Here is a 16,818-nt window from a genome sequence, read left to right as displayed (position 1 = left end):
CAGACCTCTGTGTTTGTAGGTTATAAAAGCATCGCAGTCTCAGCCAGCCTTGTAGCAGTGGACTCGGATTAGCCGCAAGTGAGTGTTTATGTTGTAGCTTAGCTGCAGTTAGCATCAGCATTGAGTCAGGGTCTAGTATTATAATTATTTAGTTCCAGTAGCTTGGCTGTTAGATTTTGTTGTTTAGTATTTTTTACATGTGATTCTTTCACCAACTTGATGGAGTTTGAACCGGGTTATGCTGGGTTGAAGAGCATTTCACAAATTAGTCCAAGCCGTTCCAGTAATTAGCCGGATCCTGCCGACTGTCGCTTCCCCAAAACAGAGATTTTGGGCCCAATCTAAGTTAACTCTAAAACATGCTGGATAAAATAGCTCTCTAAGGCCGTGGGGCCAAACTCTGCAGCTAATGTAATGCTATGGCTAATGGCTACTTGCCATACAGAGCTGGTTCTGTTGAGTCGGCTCCTGTGGTTTCAGGCAACTCACAAGCTCAGAACAATAAGGCTCAGGTCCGCATGTCTCCTGCAAATAGACTTGGTCCCTTTCCTCTCGATATTCTGGGTAAGGAAGGGAGAAAATTCCTCCGCCTCTAATGACTGCTCAGAGTAAAAAAGCTAGCATTGTCTTGTTGCCCATCTGTCTTCGTCACTGCCACGGCTTCGCCTTCTCGGTCTGCCAGGCAACGCCTACTAATGTTGCATTTTTCAAAATTGATATGTGGGTGGAGAAGGACTTTGAGGCAGGCTTGACGAGCCCTTCAATTCCCGAAAAGAAGAAAAGACTTTGTTGCCAAGTTTAATCTAACAATTTTATATTTAAAGGATTTGGAATGTGCCGCTTTTCATCCTGTTATGACCCTTGGCTGGTTAAGGTTTGAAGGAAGGGGTAACATAAAGATGTGTGGGAGATGGCATAAAAACCAGGTTTTTATTATAAAACGGATTAATTTAACAAGAGAACAACTTATGCTCAAAGGCCATACGCTACTTCTAATTTCTTAAACTACAGTAAACTAAATTAACCAAAGCTGTTGAGATGTTTTAAATTACAAAACAAAATGAACCAACTCCTGAGAGACAAAAGACTAACTAGTTCTTTTACTAAATGAGTTCCTCTGAACATTCACACGAGCTGTGAGATTCTGAATTTTGATTCTTCTTCCTTGCAGGCTTGACGATGGGTTGCGTCAGAAGCAAAGAGGCCAAGAGTTCGACGTCAAAGTACGGACCCGTTGACTTAAATGTCACGCCATTCAACGATCGCACAAGCCAGTATGGGCCAGAGCCCACCTTGATGTGTCATACAGCTGCTGTAAAGGCACAGAATAACTCTTACAATACCCAGACTGCTGCCCTCACACCTTTTGGTGGGTCATCTACTTCAGCAGGTGTGCCATTCAGTGGAGCCCCAACCTTCCATCCAGCGGCTCGGGTCAACCAATTCTCCAGTAGGTTCCATTTTTTTATTCATCGCTATATTTTGGGGGTTTAAACCCAACACAAAATGATGGCCTAATTTGCAAGTCCAATGTTTTCCCAGGCAGGTCTAACTGTGTTGTTCTGATTTTGTCATGCATAAGACCACCGTAGAATACACTTTGCTGAACAGTTATTATTCCTGGGATGTTGCAAACAGATGTTATGCAAATGAGACCTTTAGACGGAATAAACCAAAACATCAGGGCTGAGCAGAACCCGAAGACTGCTCCAAAATATGTGAAGCAGTGCAACGGTCATGCCCTTTAAGCTTGGAAAAAAGTAATCATAACATGTTCTGAATTCATTGACTTCAGACTTGCACATTTAAAGTTTTCATTGCTTACGCTTGTTTTGTGTTGAGCTAGGAATTTGTCTGTAATTATTTTGACCTTCTGAGATCAGGGTCAATAAAGATTCAAGCTAAGAAGTTTAATTATGCAATGAAGATGTACAACAGACCAGTGCACACACACCCTCCCTGAGTTCCTGACATTGAGATACTAGATTCCTTTTCTCATTACCCTTTCTGTTTGAATTACACCTAAATAACCTAAGCCTGAAGTCGACCCTGCCATGTAACTCTGCATGGTTCTGCAGTTTACTTCCTACCAAGCTCCTGAACCTTATGAGCAGGTATGAGCCGGATACTCGTTTACGCATAAAGCATTTTTGACGAATATGAGCATGAAACGAGTAAAACTAGTAAATATCTGTAATCATGCTGAAGGAAAATCCTCATTGGGTAACTGACTGTCTTCACGCTCTGTGATTGGCCAGTCACATAGAGCGCCCGCCCCTCCCTACACACAAAACTCTGCAGCCGGGAGCTCAGTCCGTCCGGCCCATCCACGCACACACACACAGTCACGGATCTCGCTGTACTTGCTTCACTGTTGCTCACGTTTCTTCAGTACTCCCTAGGTTTTCTTCAGCTCGTCTCTTTTTCGGTTTAATATTTAAAGTAACATTTTTCATAATGTATGTGGTGCATTTAACAAAACAGAGCTGAAAACAGCTCGTGCATGTGTCTGTCTCTCTCTGTCTCTGTCTCTCTGTCTCTCTCTCTCCCCTCATACAATGAGCTATACAAAGGGTACTTCAGCTGAGACTGAATCAAATTATTTAAATAATCAAATTAAAATAAAATAAAAAGTTGTCTGGTTCTAGTATTTCATATTTCCTAGTTCCTACTGCATGAGTTCAGATGTATTAATTTATGCACTTAAATATTAATGTTCTGATTTTATTGAAAAACTTGTTCTGTATTAGTTCCTTTACTACTGTGATAAAAAATGTTTAATCTCAGTTCTGAGGCTGCTCTGTAAATAGTTTTCAAATAAACAACACACATAGCAACTTCCGATCAATCCATATCAATTTTAGACTTAAAATAATGTATTGATGTAAACCACATCCACTTCCGGGTTAGGCCATGCCCACTCAGAGTACAGATGCAGATCATTTAGATGGTTGAACAGATACAGATACAGATAGTGGTGTGCTCACTCATCCCTACTTGAGTATATTGAGCTTCTACTGTAACCCCCATTGGATTACATCTTTTCCAAGAGCGTAAAACGGTCTGAAGAGCTAATTAGTTTTCCCAGTACCTAGAAGACATCTAGAGCCCTGTTGTCTCTCTACACTTTGTCGGCTGTCTGTTCTTTTCATTTTATAAAATATATTAAATTACATTGGTTTTATTCACTGATCTAAATGGCAACGATGACCAAAATTCCAGAAGAATTTCTTCAACGAGTATTAAGACTTTAATCACAGCTGAAACAGTCTGTATTTTTAGAATACCCTTGGATCTGTTATGAAATAAAAAAAACAAAATGAGCTCTCTGGTTAAGTTGGCAGTTTAAAGGTACAAAAAGTAAAAATTTTACAGTGAAATTATCACAGTCTGATGTCTCAATCATGTCGAAAGGAAGGCTGCGTTCAAACAGATTTCCTTCTCAGCCGTGAAAAAAATGGAGGGACAAAGGCATTGTTTACAATCTACCCCGCCTCAAAACTTCCTGGTTCCAAAGCAAATCCTATTTGAGCCTGTGGGGTTGCCAAGTCTGCACGGACAAACACTGCTGACTTGGCATTTGTAATTTGACACTGACCGCCAAAACACAGCGGTGTTATGGAAAGAATGTTAGCCAGTAAAAGGAGCGACCCAGAAGTTATTTCTGTACCCCTAATAAGCCACAACAACAGTTTGTTTTACTGTAATCTTGGCTTAAGAATGCTAAAGGCTAACGTTGAACTAACAATGCTAACGGTGAATTGGAAAAAAACTTGTCTATTAAAAAAAATCTAGCTACTTTTTGAGTTTCCAACAATTACTAGACGTTACAGTGAAATATGTATGTTTTTGCTTATCATCGTGTATGACTCACCTTTGCTTAGGAATCGTAGGGTTACGTTATGTAAACCCCGGTTCTTTGATAACAGAGTGAGGTGTTTCACTATGGGAATCGCCCTGGCGTGACCAACTACGGAAGCTCCAATGACATCACGTCTGTACCTGACAGACCTGTGGTGCCATGCCCATGCTCCACCCACCCAGTATATACACAGCCAACCAACCCCTCCTACTCATTCGGACGATTTCTTACCGTTAATGCAAGAAGGGAATTGGTGAAACACTTTAGTCTGTTAAAGAACCGGGGTTTACGTAACGTAACCCTACACTCTTTTTCTAACTTCGTTCGGTGTTTAACTATGGGAGATATGGCCCACTCCCCAATTGCATGTCCATCCCGACGCGAGCTGCAGCAAAATTCTGCTTAACCACTAAGCAGATGCTGTGCATCCTGCCTCCAGCACTGAATGCTCCACTGAAGGTTGAGACACATCCAGCATGTAAAACTGCACAAAAGTTAGCGGCATGGCCCAGCTAGCTGCTGCACAAATACCCTGGACTGACGACCACGAAACAGGGCCCAAGATGTGGGTATGATCCTTGTAGAATGAGCCCTCACCCCCACAGTGTGCTCAGCACCCTTACACCTATATGAAAGGCTTATTGCTTCTACAGTCCAGTGTGCCAGTCTCTGGCGAGACAACTGGTCTGATTTTCTGAAACCATTAGTCCTGTCCAAATAAGCCCTTAAAGCTCGGACAATTAAGCTTCTGCTCTTCTGCTGAGAAAAAAGGAGGTGGGTGAAAAGCCAGCAGCTCCTAGGGCTGCAGCGAAGCCTCGACTACGTCGACGGCTCGATTCTAAAAATTTGTCGACGTCAAATTCGGAAGTCGACGCACCGCGCCCACTTGTTGCATCCCCAGGAGTTTGTAAATAAGGAGGAATCTGCCTGTTTTTCCTCTAGCTCGCCCTCTTCTCCGCCTTCACTAACATCTCCGCCAAATACCGAAGACCCGGAACAACGTCCGTCCACTACTAGATTATTTTCCTGTTTTGCCCGCCTTCGTCTCCCGGCAACGGACAACAACTTCCGGGGTCAGATGCGCTGCTTCGTCTCTATCGCAGATGTAGAAAATCACCGGGAGCGTTTCTCCCTTCATAACGGAGCTTCTTTCAGACATTAGGAGAGCTGTTTTGGTGGTAGCAGTCTCTCCTCCGTGCTGGTCTGTTTGCTGCTGGGTGTTTTTGGTTTATTTAAACTTGGTAACTTGAACTTAACGTTGGTAAAGCTACTGTTAGCATCTTCGCTAACAGCTTCTTGCGTTGGGATAAGCTGTTAAGTTTTGGTTTAGAGTTCATCTTTTTTGTGGTGTAGATCTCCCTTTTATTACATTTAGGGTGTTGTGGGTTTTCGGTTTAGTGTAAAATATCACCTTGAGTTTGGTTTAACCCGTATCACCACTCGCCTCACGCACATAAGTGACCAAAACAAAGCAACATGGAGACACTCCATCTTCTACCACCTCTCAGGCAGCAGCCTGCACTCCCAAGTTCTACACGTCACCAGAACATAACCAACCAACACAATAAAAGCAGTGTTATACAAAATGGAAGGCCTGTAGTGTTTATTCTCTTACAGTAAGAATTTATCAATTTTTTTGAGGAATTTATTTGAGATTTTCTGGTTTTTGTTAATTGTGCAATAGAAAAATAATCATTAGATTAATTTTCTAAATAGTCATTAGAATAGTCGACTATTCGATAAAATAATCGTCAGAATAATCGTTTTAAAAATAATCGTTTACCCCCAGCCCTAGCAGCTCCACAGGGGAGTAGCTATAAAATGACTCCATTACTTTAGGCACAAAAGCTGGATTGGGCCGCAGACACACCTTAGTGTAGCCAGGGGCCCACTGTAAATAAGAGGGACTGACTGACCATGCCTGAAGGTCACTCACTCTCTTTGCTGTAGTTAAAGCAGTGCAGTATTTAAAGAGAGAAGTTTAAATCCAGCCTCATCTACAGGTTCAAAAGGATGATGACAGAGAGCCTCCAGAATAAGAGAGAGGTCCCACAGTGGTACCAGTGGCCTAAAGACTGGTAGCTTACGGCGAGCACCCTTCATGAAGCGACGCACTAATGGGTGTTGTCCCACTGGTTTGTCACCAAACCCCACATGGCATGCAGAAATTGCAGCCAGATAAAGCTTAATAGTGGAGAAAGCTTTACCCTTGTCCATCACTCTGTTTTGAATGGTGTTAATGACACTTGGGGGCAGGACTGCCACGCTCAGATTCCACCTCTCATGGGCCAGGCCCACAGAGACGAGCGGCCTGGGTGGAGGGTGATAAATCTCTCCCCTGGCTTGGGACAGGAGATCCCTGCGGACAGGCAGGGGCCAGGGTTTGTCCCAAAGCATCTGGATTATTTCTGCCACCCACGGCTTAGATGGCCACAACAGAGCCACCAAGATCAAAGACGGGCCCTGTTCCCTTACTCTTATTAGAATGGAGGAAATCAGACTGAGAGGAGGAAACGCATACAGCAGCACTCTCGGCCACTGGTGAGCCAATGCGTCGACTCCCAGAGGCCCGTCCACATCTGTCAGGGAGAAGAAGAGTGGGCAGTGGGCGCTTTCCCATGAGGTGAAGAGATCTATGGTAGCCTGGCCAAATCTCTGCCATATTTGGTGCACCACCTGGGGTTGGAGTTTCCATTCCCCGTACAGAGGATTTCCTCTGGACAGAAGGTCTGCCCCTCTGTTCAAGCTGCCCATCACATGTGTTGTCCAGGATATGTTGCGCGGATTGATAGGAGTCTGGAGCTGCACCACACAATTATTTCCTTGGCTAGTGAGTGCAGCTGTAGGGAGTGTGTCCCGCCCTGACAGTTGATATAAGCTACCACTGTGGTGTCGTCTGTCTTCACTAAGACATGACGGTCCCTTAAGTAGGGCAGGAAGTGCTTTAAAGCTAGAAACACTGTTCCAGCACATTTATGTGAACCTGTTTCAAACTGCGTGACCAAACGCCGTTCACTGCTCTCCCCATCAAGGTAGCCCCCCAACCTGTAACGGACGCGTCCATCGTTATGGTAACTCTGGACACCACCGCCCCTAGCGGAACCCCAGTTTTGAGAACTGTTCGGTCTCTCCAAGGTTGGAAAGCCGACATGCACACCAGAGTTATTTTCACGCCGTGGAGATGACTGCGGGAGCACAGTCTTAACGACCTCACCCACCGCTGAACATCTCTCATCATAAGAAGCCCCAGTCGCACCACAGAAATCATTGACGCCATGAGGCTGAGAAGGCACATGCAAAGTATATATGTCGCACGGTTTCCTAACTGAAGACGTGCGACACACTGTGTGACAGCGAGACGCGATAAGAGAACGTTTATCTGAAGACCCAGATATTCTGTGCAGTGTCTGGGGAATAAACTGCTCCTTGTCCAGTTTATTTTGAACCCCAGGTCGGTCAGATGGTTCAACACCACCAGCCCGTCACTGGTTGCTTGCTCCCGGGAGGGAGCTCAAATCCGATAATGGTCTATGTAAGAGAAAATTCTGATCCCGCGAGTCCTCGGTGAGGACAGCTCCGCCTCCACACACTTGGTGAACACCCTCTGTGCCCAAACGAGATGGTTTGGAACTCATAGGCTGTGCCCAGATAGACAAACCTGAGAAATTTCCTGTGTGGAGGATAAATAGAGATGTGAAAACAGGCATCCGCGAGATCGATCGTGACAAACCAATCACGGAACGGCAGTGTTTTGTGAGTCAACATTCTGAAAGTGTACTCGCGTAAGTGTTTAACACACGCAGGTCGAGTATGGGACAGAGAGATTTCCGTCCTTCTTTGGAATGAGAAAGTAGCGTGAATAAAAACCCTGGTGTGCCTCGTCACTCGGCACCATCCTGATTGCTTTTTTGTTCAACAGTGAAGCAATTTCGTCTTCCAGGATATGCACTGAGTCCTCTTTTGCCACTGATGTTATTATCCCGATGAAACATTTGAGGCAAACTGAAGCCTGTAACCCCGATAAATTGTCATCTGAACCCAAGATGGAGCCGCGCATGCGCGCCACCTCTCGGCCCGAGCCGAAAGCGAGCCACTGTTGGGTGACGTCCTCTCCGTCACCCGAGTAGCCTCGACTCGTCCCGTGGGAAGAGCGAGAGGGCCCTCTGCTGGGTGCAGAGGGACCTGATGGGGTTTGTTCATTATTTTTTTGTGGGGAGCTGTCTGCCCTTGGCTGAATGCCTGGCTGCAGAAAAGCTGTCTTTATTTTTAAATGATAGCCATGAACATTTTTGCACACATTTGGGAACAAAGTGCTTGGTGACACTGACTGTGTGCTCATTTGAAAACTGAAGTGTTTGGTGACACTGGGTTTTCTGCTCCACACAATCGTCTCTCTGAACTGAAGACAAAGTAGCTAACAAAACTCCTGCTGGACTGGGAACCACAGGAGTGTCTGAACCCTGAACACAGGTCAGTTTTTTCCTCTGAAAACCTCCTCTTCTTTTGGAGAGGAGAAGCAAGAGCAGCTAGGATGTCTTCTTCCTCTTGCCCTCGCTGGGGTGAGAAGAGCAGTTCCTGGCAGCTGCTGCTGCAAAAGAGTGCTTCCCCCATGGGCGAGGGTTCTCCGCCTTGTTTGGCTGACCACCTGCTGATCGCTGTGGTCTAGCCCCACCCTGTCGACCTTTTGCCGCTGAGGCAGCTGCTGCAAACCCAAGCTTGGGTACCTGAAGTGGCTGAGGGTTATGTTTACGAGGCAAGCAGAGATTGAAGGCCTCACCTTCCTGCTGTCTGTGGGTACTTGTCTCAGTCATCTTCTCCAAGGCAGGGCCAAAGAGACCTTTGGTAGGGTCATATGCTGCATCCATGACATCAGCTTTCTGGGCATCACCTAGGCCTGACAGGTTTAGCCACAAGGCTCTCTCACCCGAAACCGCCACCCATCACATGTCCACAGCCCTGGAATGCTCCTCTAGAAGAGTTCAGGATGAGATCATTCACCACACAAATTTCATCCCATAAAGCAGGGTTAGGTGTCCCCAGAGTCCAACTGACGATCCATTTCCTCCAGGATTTCTCCTTGATAAGCTGATGAGAGTAACTGCATTGAGGGAACACACAGATTGGCGAGCATATTTGTACATCCTCTGAAAAATGGATGCAGTGAGACGATCCATTTTAGATGGGAGAGAGATGCTGACACGGATCTGTGGTTGGGGTGAAGGTGGAATGCCACTGAAGGCTCCACCGTTGGGGGCTCGGCCAGTCCCAATTCCCCATCCCATGCACCTCCAGTTTAGAGCATCCCTTGGTGGGGAGTTTGCTCTTAAATGGGCTAGACCAGTAACGGCTCATTTCTCTCATGCATGCTGGGACAGCCGGCAAGAGCTGCTTGGGTGGAGAGGAGGATAGTGGGAGCCTCTTACCATCATACAGGTCTCGTTCCACCACTTCTGCCACTGAATGTTGAGCTTTGCCGCTGCTGGTCTGCAAACCTCATACAGGCCGGTGTCCCCCTGTGATGCCACCCCAGTGCCGCTAGACAGCTTAAGCCGGGCGTACACTGTGCGACTTTTTCACTTTTTTGAGCCGATTTTCCAGTCGTGCGAGAAGCCACGACATCGGGGCGAGTTTTGCGCCGAGCGGTCGTGTAGTGTACAGGGGGTTACGAGAGGCGATTAACACCACGTGACCAGCCGCCGATCAGCAGTCATGAGGTCGCAGGGACTTCTGGTGTGTTTAATATTTCGCTCGTCCCTCGTGAGGGTATCGCACTGTTGAAGCGGCGCTAAGAGCAGCTGCGAGCAGCTACGATCCAAAAAGTATCAGAACCGCTCACGGCGCATGCGCGCGCGATCCTGCATCAACGCCGGCCGGTCGCTCGCTATTTCCCTAATAACACACGCTGTGCGTTTTTGTTTCTACACGTTTTTTTTACTCACAAAGATTGTCAAGAAAGTGTGTTTGTCGTGTTCATGTCAAATTAAACTGATCACAAAACACAGATTTACTTTCTTTATTTCGTTTCCTCATCCAACCCCCATAAATCCCTGTGTGTCCTCCTGCAGCACTCCCGAAGGACAACAGGCAAGACAAAAAAGTCTGACGTGTTGAGTAAAAACTGCTATTTTTAGCACATTTTTAGGGCCGACGTGTTGCTACCAGACGTACAGTGTGAGCAGTCAGGTCGCATGCGAGAACTGGGTCGTGCAGTGTGAGCACACGACTCGTGAGATCTGCTCTGCGAGGAAGTCGTACAGTTTGAGCTGAAGCTGAACGCTGCGAGTGAAAAAGTCGCACAGTGTACGCCCGGCTTTAGAGTGTTGAGCTGGGAAGTTGGAATCCTCTTCCTCCTGTTCTATGCCCAAGTCGAGGAGTTCTGAGTTTGCATCGCCTCCAGCCTCGTCATCACCCGCATCGAGCAGCCTATTTCAACCAGACCCTCGAACAGAGATGGTAGCGGGGGCTCCTCTTCCATCATATCCGCCCAGCTTGTGCAGGCTCGTGGCTGATGGTTGTCACCTGCATCTACAGGCATGGCCGAGGCCTGGGTCCTGGCCGTTAGCCACGGCCACTCTAAGCCTCCTTTCCCTTATCTTCTCCGGCATGGAGGAGCAGTGAGGGCATGTCTGCGTGTTAGCCAGCGATGCCTGAGCGTGAGCAGCACCCATGCAGGCTATGCACATAGGATGAGGGTCCCTGCCTGAAATAGAAGCCCCACATGACGCCGGGCACAGGTGGGATGCAGCCTCTTTATTCTTTGGTTCCGATCCGTCTGTTGGGTTAGGTGTGGAAGACATAGCTGAAAATCCGACTCATCATGACACGTTTGCCTGAAAAAGCATTAGCAAGCTAGTTAGCAGGTGTAAGTCTGCAACTAAAGCTGTATTTTATATGTAGTGCAACTCGTCGTGACACGTTAGCTGCACCAAAGTAGCTCATTAGCAAATAAATGCTAAATAAGCAAAGGACAAGCTCGCCTCAATGCGTTAGCTTGAGCTACACTCGCTAATACTACTCCGTCAATGACAACATAGTAGCCATGGGAGCAGTTCGTCATTGGAGCTTCCGTAGTTGGTCACGCCAGGGCGATTCCCATAGTGAAAAACCCAAACGAAGTTATAAAAAGAACTTCTGTTGCTGATCCATAACTGGCAACGGTTGCTCAGAGCAGACTTGGTTGATTTGATACATGGACTTGTGACACATATCAGGTGGAATGGATGGCTTGTGCCACTAATATTAACAGATTCAAATAGATTCTAAAACCAAGGCAAGCAGCGCAACCACAAAAGCAAATTTAAAAAAAAAGGGAATTTATTCTAAAAGCTCAGATGATGCCCAAGATGCTCTCCACAATAAAGTCTGCCGGGCCTCCAGAGGACAAAGCAGTCCAATACGCCCCTGCATGAGCTTGCCAGGGGAACCTCCACGACCCCGCCCTCCTGCGGTACGCGTCGTCCTCGGGGAACCACAGGCTGAACGGCCAGTGGATCCAATCCTCCTCCTCGGCCCCTGTGGCACACAAAAACTCCGGCAATCACAAGTCCCCAAGCACCAGACCACACACAGAGAGACAGCAGCTCCAGATGTAGCCAAGCACTGCTCCAATACTTACGGGCAGGGGCAGAGTAACTCTGCCCGCCTGCCGTGTTGCTCTCCGTGCCCTGGCTTCTCCACTGCGGATCTCGCTCTCCGCTGCTGCTCGCTGTCCGCGCCGCCGGTGAACCCCCTCTTCGGTCCAAGACTCCAACCGGACCCAGCGGCACCCGTACGAGCGCCGCTCATGTGTGGAGGGAGGGACACCCACGCTCCTCCACACTCGGCCGCCGTCCCTCATCCGGGACCGTACTCCGGGTGCTCCTCTGTTCTGGCTGGGGGGGGTCCAGGCACATGTGGTCCTCAGGACGCCGTCCTGGGGTGCGTCTCTGCCCCTTAGCTCGTCCCGTCTGCCATCCTGGCTCTCTCTTTCTCTGTCCTGTGTCCACGCGTTCCTCCCTTTAAATTCTGTCCTGCCTGCATCTGTCCATCAATTGGCAGTCCAGGCAACACTGCTGCAGGTGAAGATGATTGGGTTGATTAACACAGAACACACAATGTTGCACCACAACTAAAAACACACCATCAATAAAAACAAGCACATCAGAATAAGCAAAAAACACAACCAATAAAAATGTGCGCATCAGAATAAAAACAAGTAAAACATGCAATATAAAATAAAACATTAGTGCAATATCACCACTCTGACAGTCTGCTGTACCTACATTTGTGCACTTCATGCACCTTTAAACTTGCATTGTTTTGTTGTGTAGTGGGACCACATTTCACAAAAGACGCAATTAAAGTAAATTGTTTGTTTGTTTTACATTTTTGTCTTTTTAGATGCAGTGACGATGTTTGTTGCACTGTACGATTATGAAGCAAGGACCACTGATGATTTGTCTTTCAGCAAAGGGAATCGCTTTCAGATTATCAAAAATGAGTGAGTAAATGGGCTTTTACACGATGATAACCCTGTGTGTGTGTGTGTGTGTGTGTGTGTGTGTGTGTGTGTGTGTGTGTGTGTGTGTGTGTGTGTGTGTGTGTGTGTGTGTGTGTGTGTGTGTGTGTGTGTGTGTGTGTGTAATCCCTCATTATATTCAGGTCGGACATTAATGCTGGATTTTGGCAGGATTAATGGCTTCCTTTAATGGACCATCACTCAGATCATCTCCATGTTTAGAGGAAATAATCTGATTTTAATTTACTTTTTTTTAACCTAAACAAATGCTCTTTGAATTTAGTATTCCTAAAAATATGCTTCATTTATGTTTTAATAATGAAGCAAATAAAGGGATAAATCAAATAAATCATAGGGCCTAAATGTAGCAGTACCCATAACCTTACTGTAATTAGAAAGCATAAATAATCTGGGCTAAACAAATGTGCTTGTTAATTCTTTGTAGTGCCCGACCGATATATCGACCGGCCGATATTATCAGCCGATATTGGGGTCATTAACAATATCGGCTATCTGCCAAAAAGACGAGTAACCCCTGGCTGCATCCCGGAGATCGGGGCGGGGCTAAATGTGGGCGGGGTTAAACGTTTAGAGGTGGGTGGAGACAACTATTTGACTCCTGCCCCTCTCTCAATGGAACCAGTAAACTGCGAGTAGCCCCTTTCTAAGGATTAGAAAGCCCTAAAAACCCACAAAACCCATGTAAAGCATAACATTGGTAAACAAATGACTTGTTTGCTGGATGTCATGATAATTTTAAAGAGCAGACAATTACAGGCGCCATTTTTGATCCAATCTGTTCTGATATTTTTATTATTTTTTCTACCTTTGTATGGTATGTGTATTTATAGCACATAGGTATTTGTGTCTTTTAGCTATACTTTTGGTACCTATATAAAAGGTTCAGGCATTTGATAGACTATTCTTTAAACCTGTCAAAACCATTTTAATAGTTGATTTTATCAATGCTGCCTTTATTTTAATAGTCATTTCCCAAGTGAGTGTAAAACAGTATAGACAGACACGGGTAAATTTGTTGTACACTCAGTTATATCAGCTACATTAAGAGGACCAGAGACTTAAATTGTGCTGATACTTCTTAAAACATGCCAGGGTTTGAGGCGGGGTGGTGAGACATTGTGTGAGACACACAAGAATGCAGACTAAATTTTTCAAAAAAGGTACATTTAATAGAGCAAACAGCCAACACAAGAATAAAAAAAGTACAAATGAACCAAAAAGCACACAAAACCTCCAAAAAAACAATGTGAGGAGGAAAAAGAATGCAAAAACTGACACTGCTGTATTATGGCATTTCAAAACCAGAAAACACCTTCATCTTCCTTTTTTCCTCAATTTCTCAGCAGAACTCCTCATAGTCGGACTGAAAACTAAACATGAACAGGAACGGTTCCCTGCAATCGTTCATCTCCTCTTCATCCAGGCCATAACAGAAGCATAACCTCTCCACTGCCCTCCGGCAAGCTTCCCTGTCCATGGTGATGACCTGGGGAAGGGAAAGGCTTCCTTTGAAGGACCTTGTGGTACACCACCTTGCTGCCTCAAAGGTGTCCTCAAGCAGAGAATTCTTCTAATCAAAAATAAAGACAATATTAAAATTACTGCTGTCAAGAGATTAAAAACATATTTTACATTAATTATGTATGATCTGAAAGTAATCCAATCTTTTAATTTAATCTAATAACTGTACATAATATAAGCCTTATTTTCAATGCTAACAGCTAGCCAAACAGCTGATGCTGTGGTCTTTCCAAACTGCAGCACGGAAGTGCATCTGATACAGGAGAGAAGCTGTCAGCAGCCTTGATGCTCAGTGACACACCCATTACATCCAAATGGTAACAATAACTTTGGAAAAAGTTGCAAGAAGGGTGAAAAAAACAGAGTAAAGATAACAAGGTCGCTGAAATAAACACTGCTGCAGCTAATCTCTCACCGGTCTTGTCACTGTAACGTCAACCATTCAACTTATGAGTTTACATCAACCCTTCAAGAACACCAGCAAGAAGCGTAAAAGAAAAGAAATTGGTTTATTTAAAAGTCCCATAAAGAAGCAGTAGATTAAAAATGATTAACATAATTAAAATATAAAACACGTTAATCATGGCTGTAAAAAATTGCAAGTAATGGAATTATTTGACACCTCTAATTAAAATAGAGGTTGGAGAAGAAACAATGACACAAGAAAAGCCGACAATATAAAACGTACTCTGTTCCCTGTGTCCAGTTCCAGCAAGTTCTCAGCCTCTGCTAGAAAGGAAAAAGTCTGTGGTTCATAAAAAGCATATTAACAGTGCAAGTTGTAAAAAAAGATCAGTTGCTTAGTACTCTGGTTTAATGAAAATAGAGAAATGACTGAAAAACTTGCTTTGAAAAAAAAGTGCTCTGTCTGCAACAGTCTTAATTTTCTAATCTTGGCAAAGTAAGAATTTCACTGTGCACAAAGTGTGTTTTTCTAGCTGTGCATATGACAAAAGGTTGAATCTTGAATCTTCCCACATCCCATTTTGACAACCTAGGGGGTTGTGTACAACAATACTTGTTTGATCAATACCTGATGCTGCACAGACTATTTCAGTATGGCAGGACTTCTTAGGAGGGACCACTTCCAGGCCCTGAAATAAGTGAAGGAATTATGCTTTAGTCTGCAAGCAACAGTTAAACTACAAGAATTAATCAAATTGTCTCTCACCTGTTTTACTCTTTCCTCTCTCCGTCTTTTTCGTGCCTGCACTCTGTCTTCCTCAGACCTTGGTGATACAATGACAACGTTCATTCACTATGAAAACATTAATGTTATTCTGTTGACTCTTGACTGAGCAAGACATTTTTTTTTTATATCTGATAAAAAAAGTGTGATCATGGAGGGCACTTACGGCATGGGGAAGTGTTGCAGCAGAACAAGACACCACCATCTCCTAATTTGCCGCATGTTTTCCTTTGAAAAAGAAATTCACAAGAAACAATGTATTACATAACATATGAAGTACATTTTTCATTTTACCAACAACATTTCATGTCATGAATACTTACATGTACTATCGCAACAAGACCAACATCAATGTTCTACACATTACTCAGATGTGCTTTCAGAATCTCTAATCCAGTGGTTTTCATCCCTGGTCCTCAAGGCACACTGCATTTTTCAGGTTTTCCCTCCTTCAGCACAGCTGATTTGAATTGATGGCTGATGAACAAGCTTTTGCTTCACTGCAATCATCTCAATACGGTCTGCTATATCACAGAAACTCCAAAAACATGCAGGGCAGTGTGCCTTGAGGACCAGGGTTGAAAAACACTCCTCTAATTATTATGTTATGAATGGTACCTTTTTAAGTCTGCTTAAGTCACATCATTTACTAATTAGTTGCTAGTTAGGAAAAATGGCTTTACACCATTCTTTCCTTATTCTATATTTAGCATGTAACAACGATTAAAAAACAAAACTAACATATTTTCCCTATGTAATATATAGTATTTCTCCCTCAACAGTAGATCGTGCCATATATTAATATTGTTCTAAAACTTGATAAAGGAGCTTTAAGTCAAGGTTTATATAATTACACATATCAGATTAGCACTCTAACCATAATAATGAAGCCCATCAGGTGTAGAACCCAGATACGAACATAAAAAGCTTAAAAAACTAACATATTTCCCCCTGTAAAAAATATTTTCCACCTAAAAGTAATCATGACCACACAACATATCTCCCCAAAGCTATAAAAGTGTTCCTACAGGTTTCTTCAACTTAAATTTAAGTCTGTTTAAGATCTTTCTAAAGCCATATAGAAAATTAATACCTATTTCACGGCACTATCAGCAAAAAAGTAAATAAATAAAATAAAATTATTGAACTAGTTTTCATTTATTTATCTATATATCTTTACCAATATATTTTGAGAAAACACTGGGTGTGCACTTGGTAGAAGATCGGTTATATTTTTAAACAAATGGTTAAAAATATAACCGGACCTCTGGTTTGACATTAGAACCGTAACAATAATTTTTGTTGCCTATATTTTAGTTTAATTTTAAGACGTTTTTTTATTATTGTTAATTGTATTACCCTAATTCCTTGCAGTATTTCTATTGTATAAAAGCAACAGTTCAAACAGTAAAGACACAAAATTGAAATAAATGTCTAAAAATAGCCTTTATTAATACTAATGCTTCTCTTGGTGTCATCACTTGTTTGGAATATTTTGATGAACTTCAGCTTACCTCCATTTTGGCAACTACTTCCCTCTGTCCCGGCTACAGCACTGCACACACACATAGCACAGCGGTTTCCTGGTTCCATTGAGAGAGGGGCAGGAGTCAAATAGTTGTCTCCGCCCACCTCTAAACGTTTGACCCCGCCCACATTTAGCCCCGCCCCGATCTCCGGGATGCAGTCAGGGGTAGTTGAAAAAGACGGCCGATATGGCCAATATTG

General features: G+C 44.3%; 1 protein-coding gene and 1 long non-coding RNA gene across 3 annotated transcripts in view; one reads left to right on the top strand and one right to left on the bottom strand.

Moving 5' to 3' along the window:
• yes1 (YES proto-oncogene 1, Src family tyrosine kinase) overlaps positions 1-16,818 on the top strand; it is a 52,411-nt gene that overhangs the window by 18,358 nt on the left and 17,235 nt on the right. For both annotated transcript variants that reach the window (XM_054741741.2, XM_015956567.3), the window contains exons 2-3: positions 1,172-1,450; positions 12,242-12,341. In XM_054741741.2, the coding sequence (XP_054597716.1) occupies positions 1,172-1,450; positions 12,242-12,341 (379 nt within the window). The remainder of the gene's footprint in view (positions 1-1,171; positions 1,451-12,241; positions 12,342-16,818) is intronic.
• LOC129163670 (uncharacterized) lies at positions 14,935-15,372 on the bottom strand. Its single transcript, XR_008563463.2, has 3 exons — positions 15,257-15,372; positions 15,073-15,130; positions 14,935-14,995 (listed from the first exon to the last, which is right to left on the bottom strand). It is a non-coding gene; the product is annotated as an uncharacterized lncRNA (long non-coding RNA).

The sequence above is a fragment of the Nothobranchius furzeri genome, chromosome 11 (assembly GCF_043380555.1).
Source record: "Nothobranchius furzeri strain GRZ-AD chromosome 11, NfurGRZ-RIMD1, whole genome shotgun sequence".
Taxonomy (NCBI): Eukaryota; Metazoa; Chordata; class Actinopteri; order Cyprinodontiformes; family Nothobranchiidae; genus Nothobranchius; species Nothobranchius furzeri.
The sequence above is the reverse complement of the archived record's forward strand: the minus strand, read 5'-3'. Positions and strand labels throughout refer to the sequence as shown.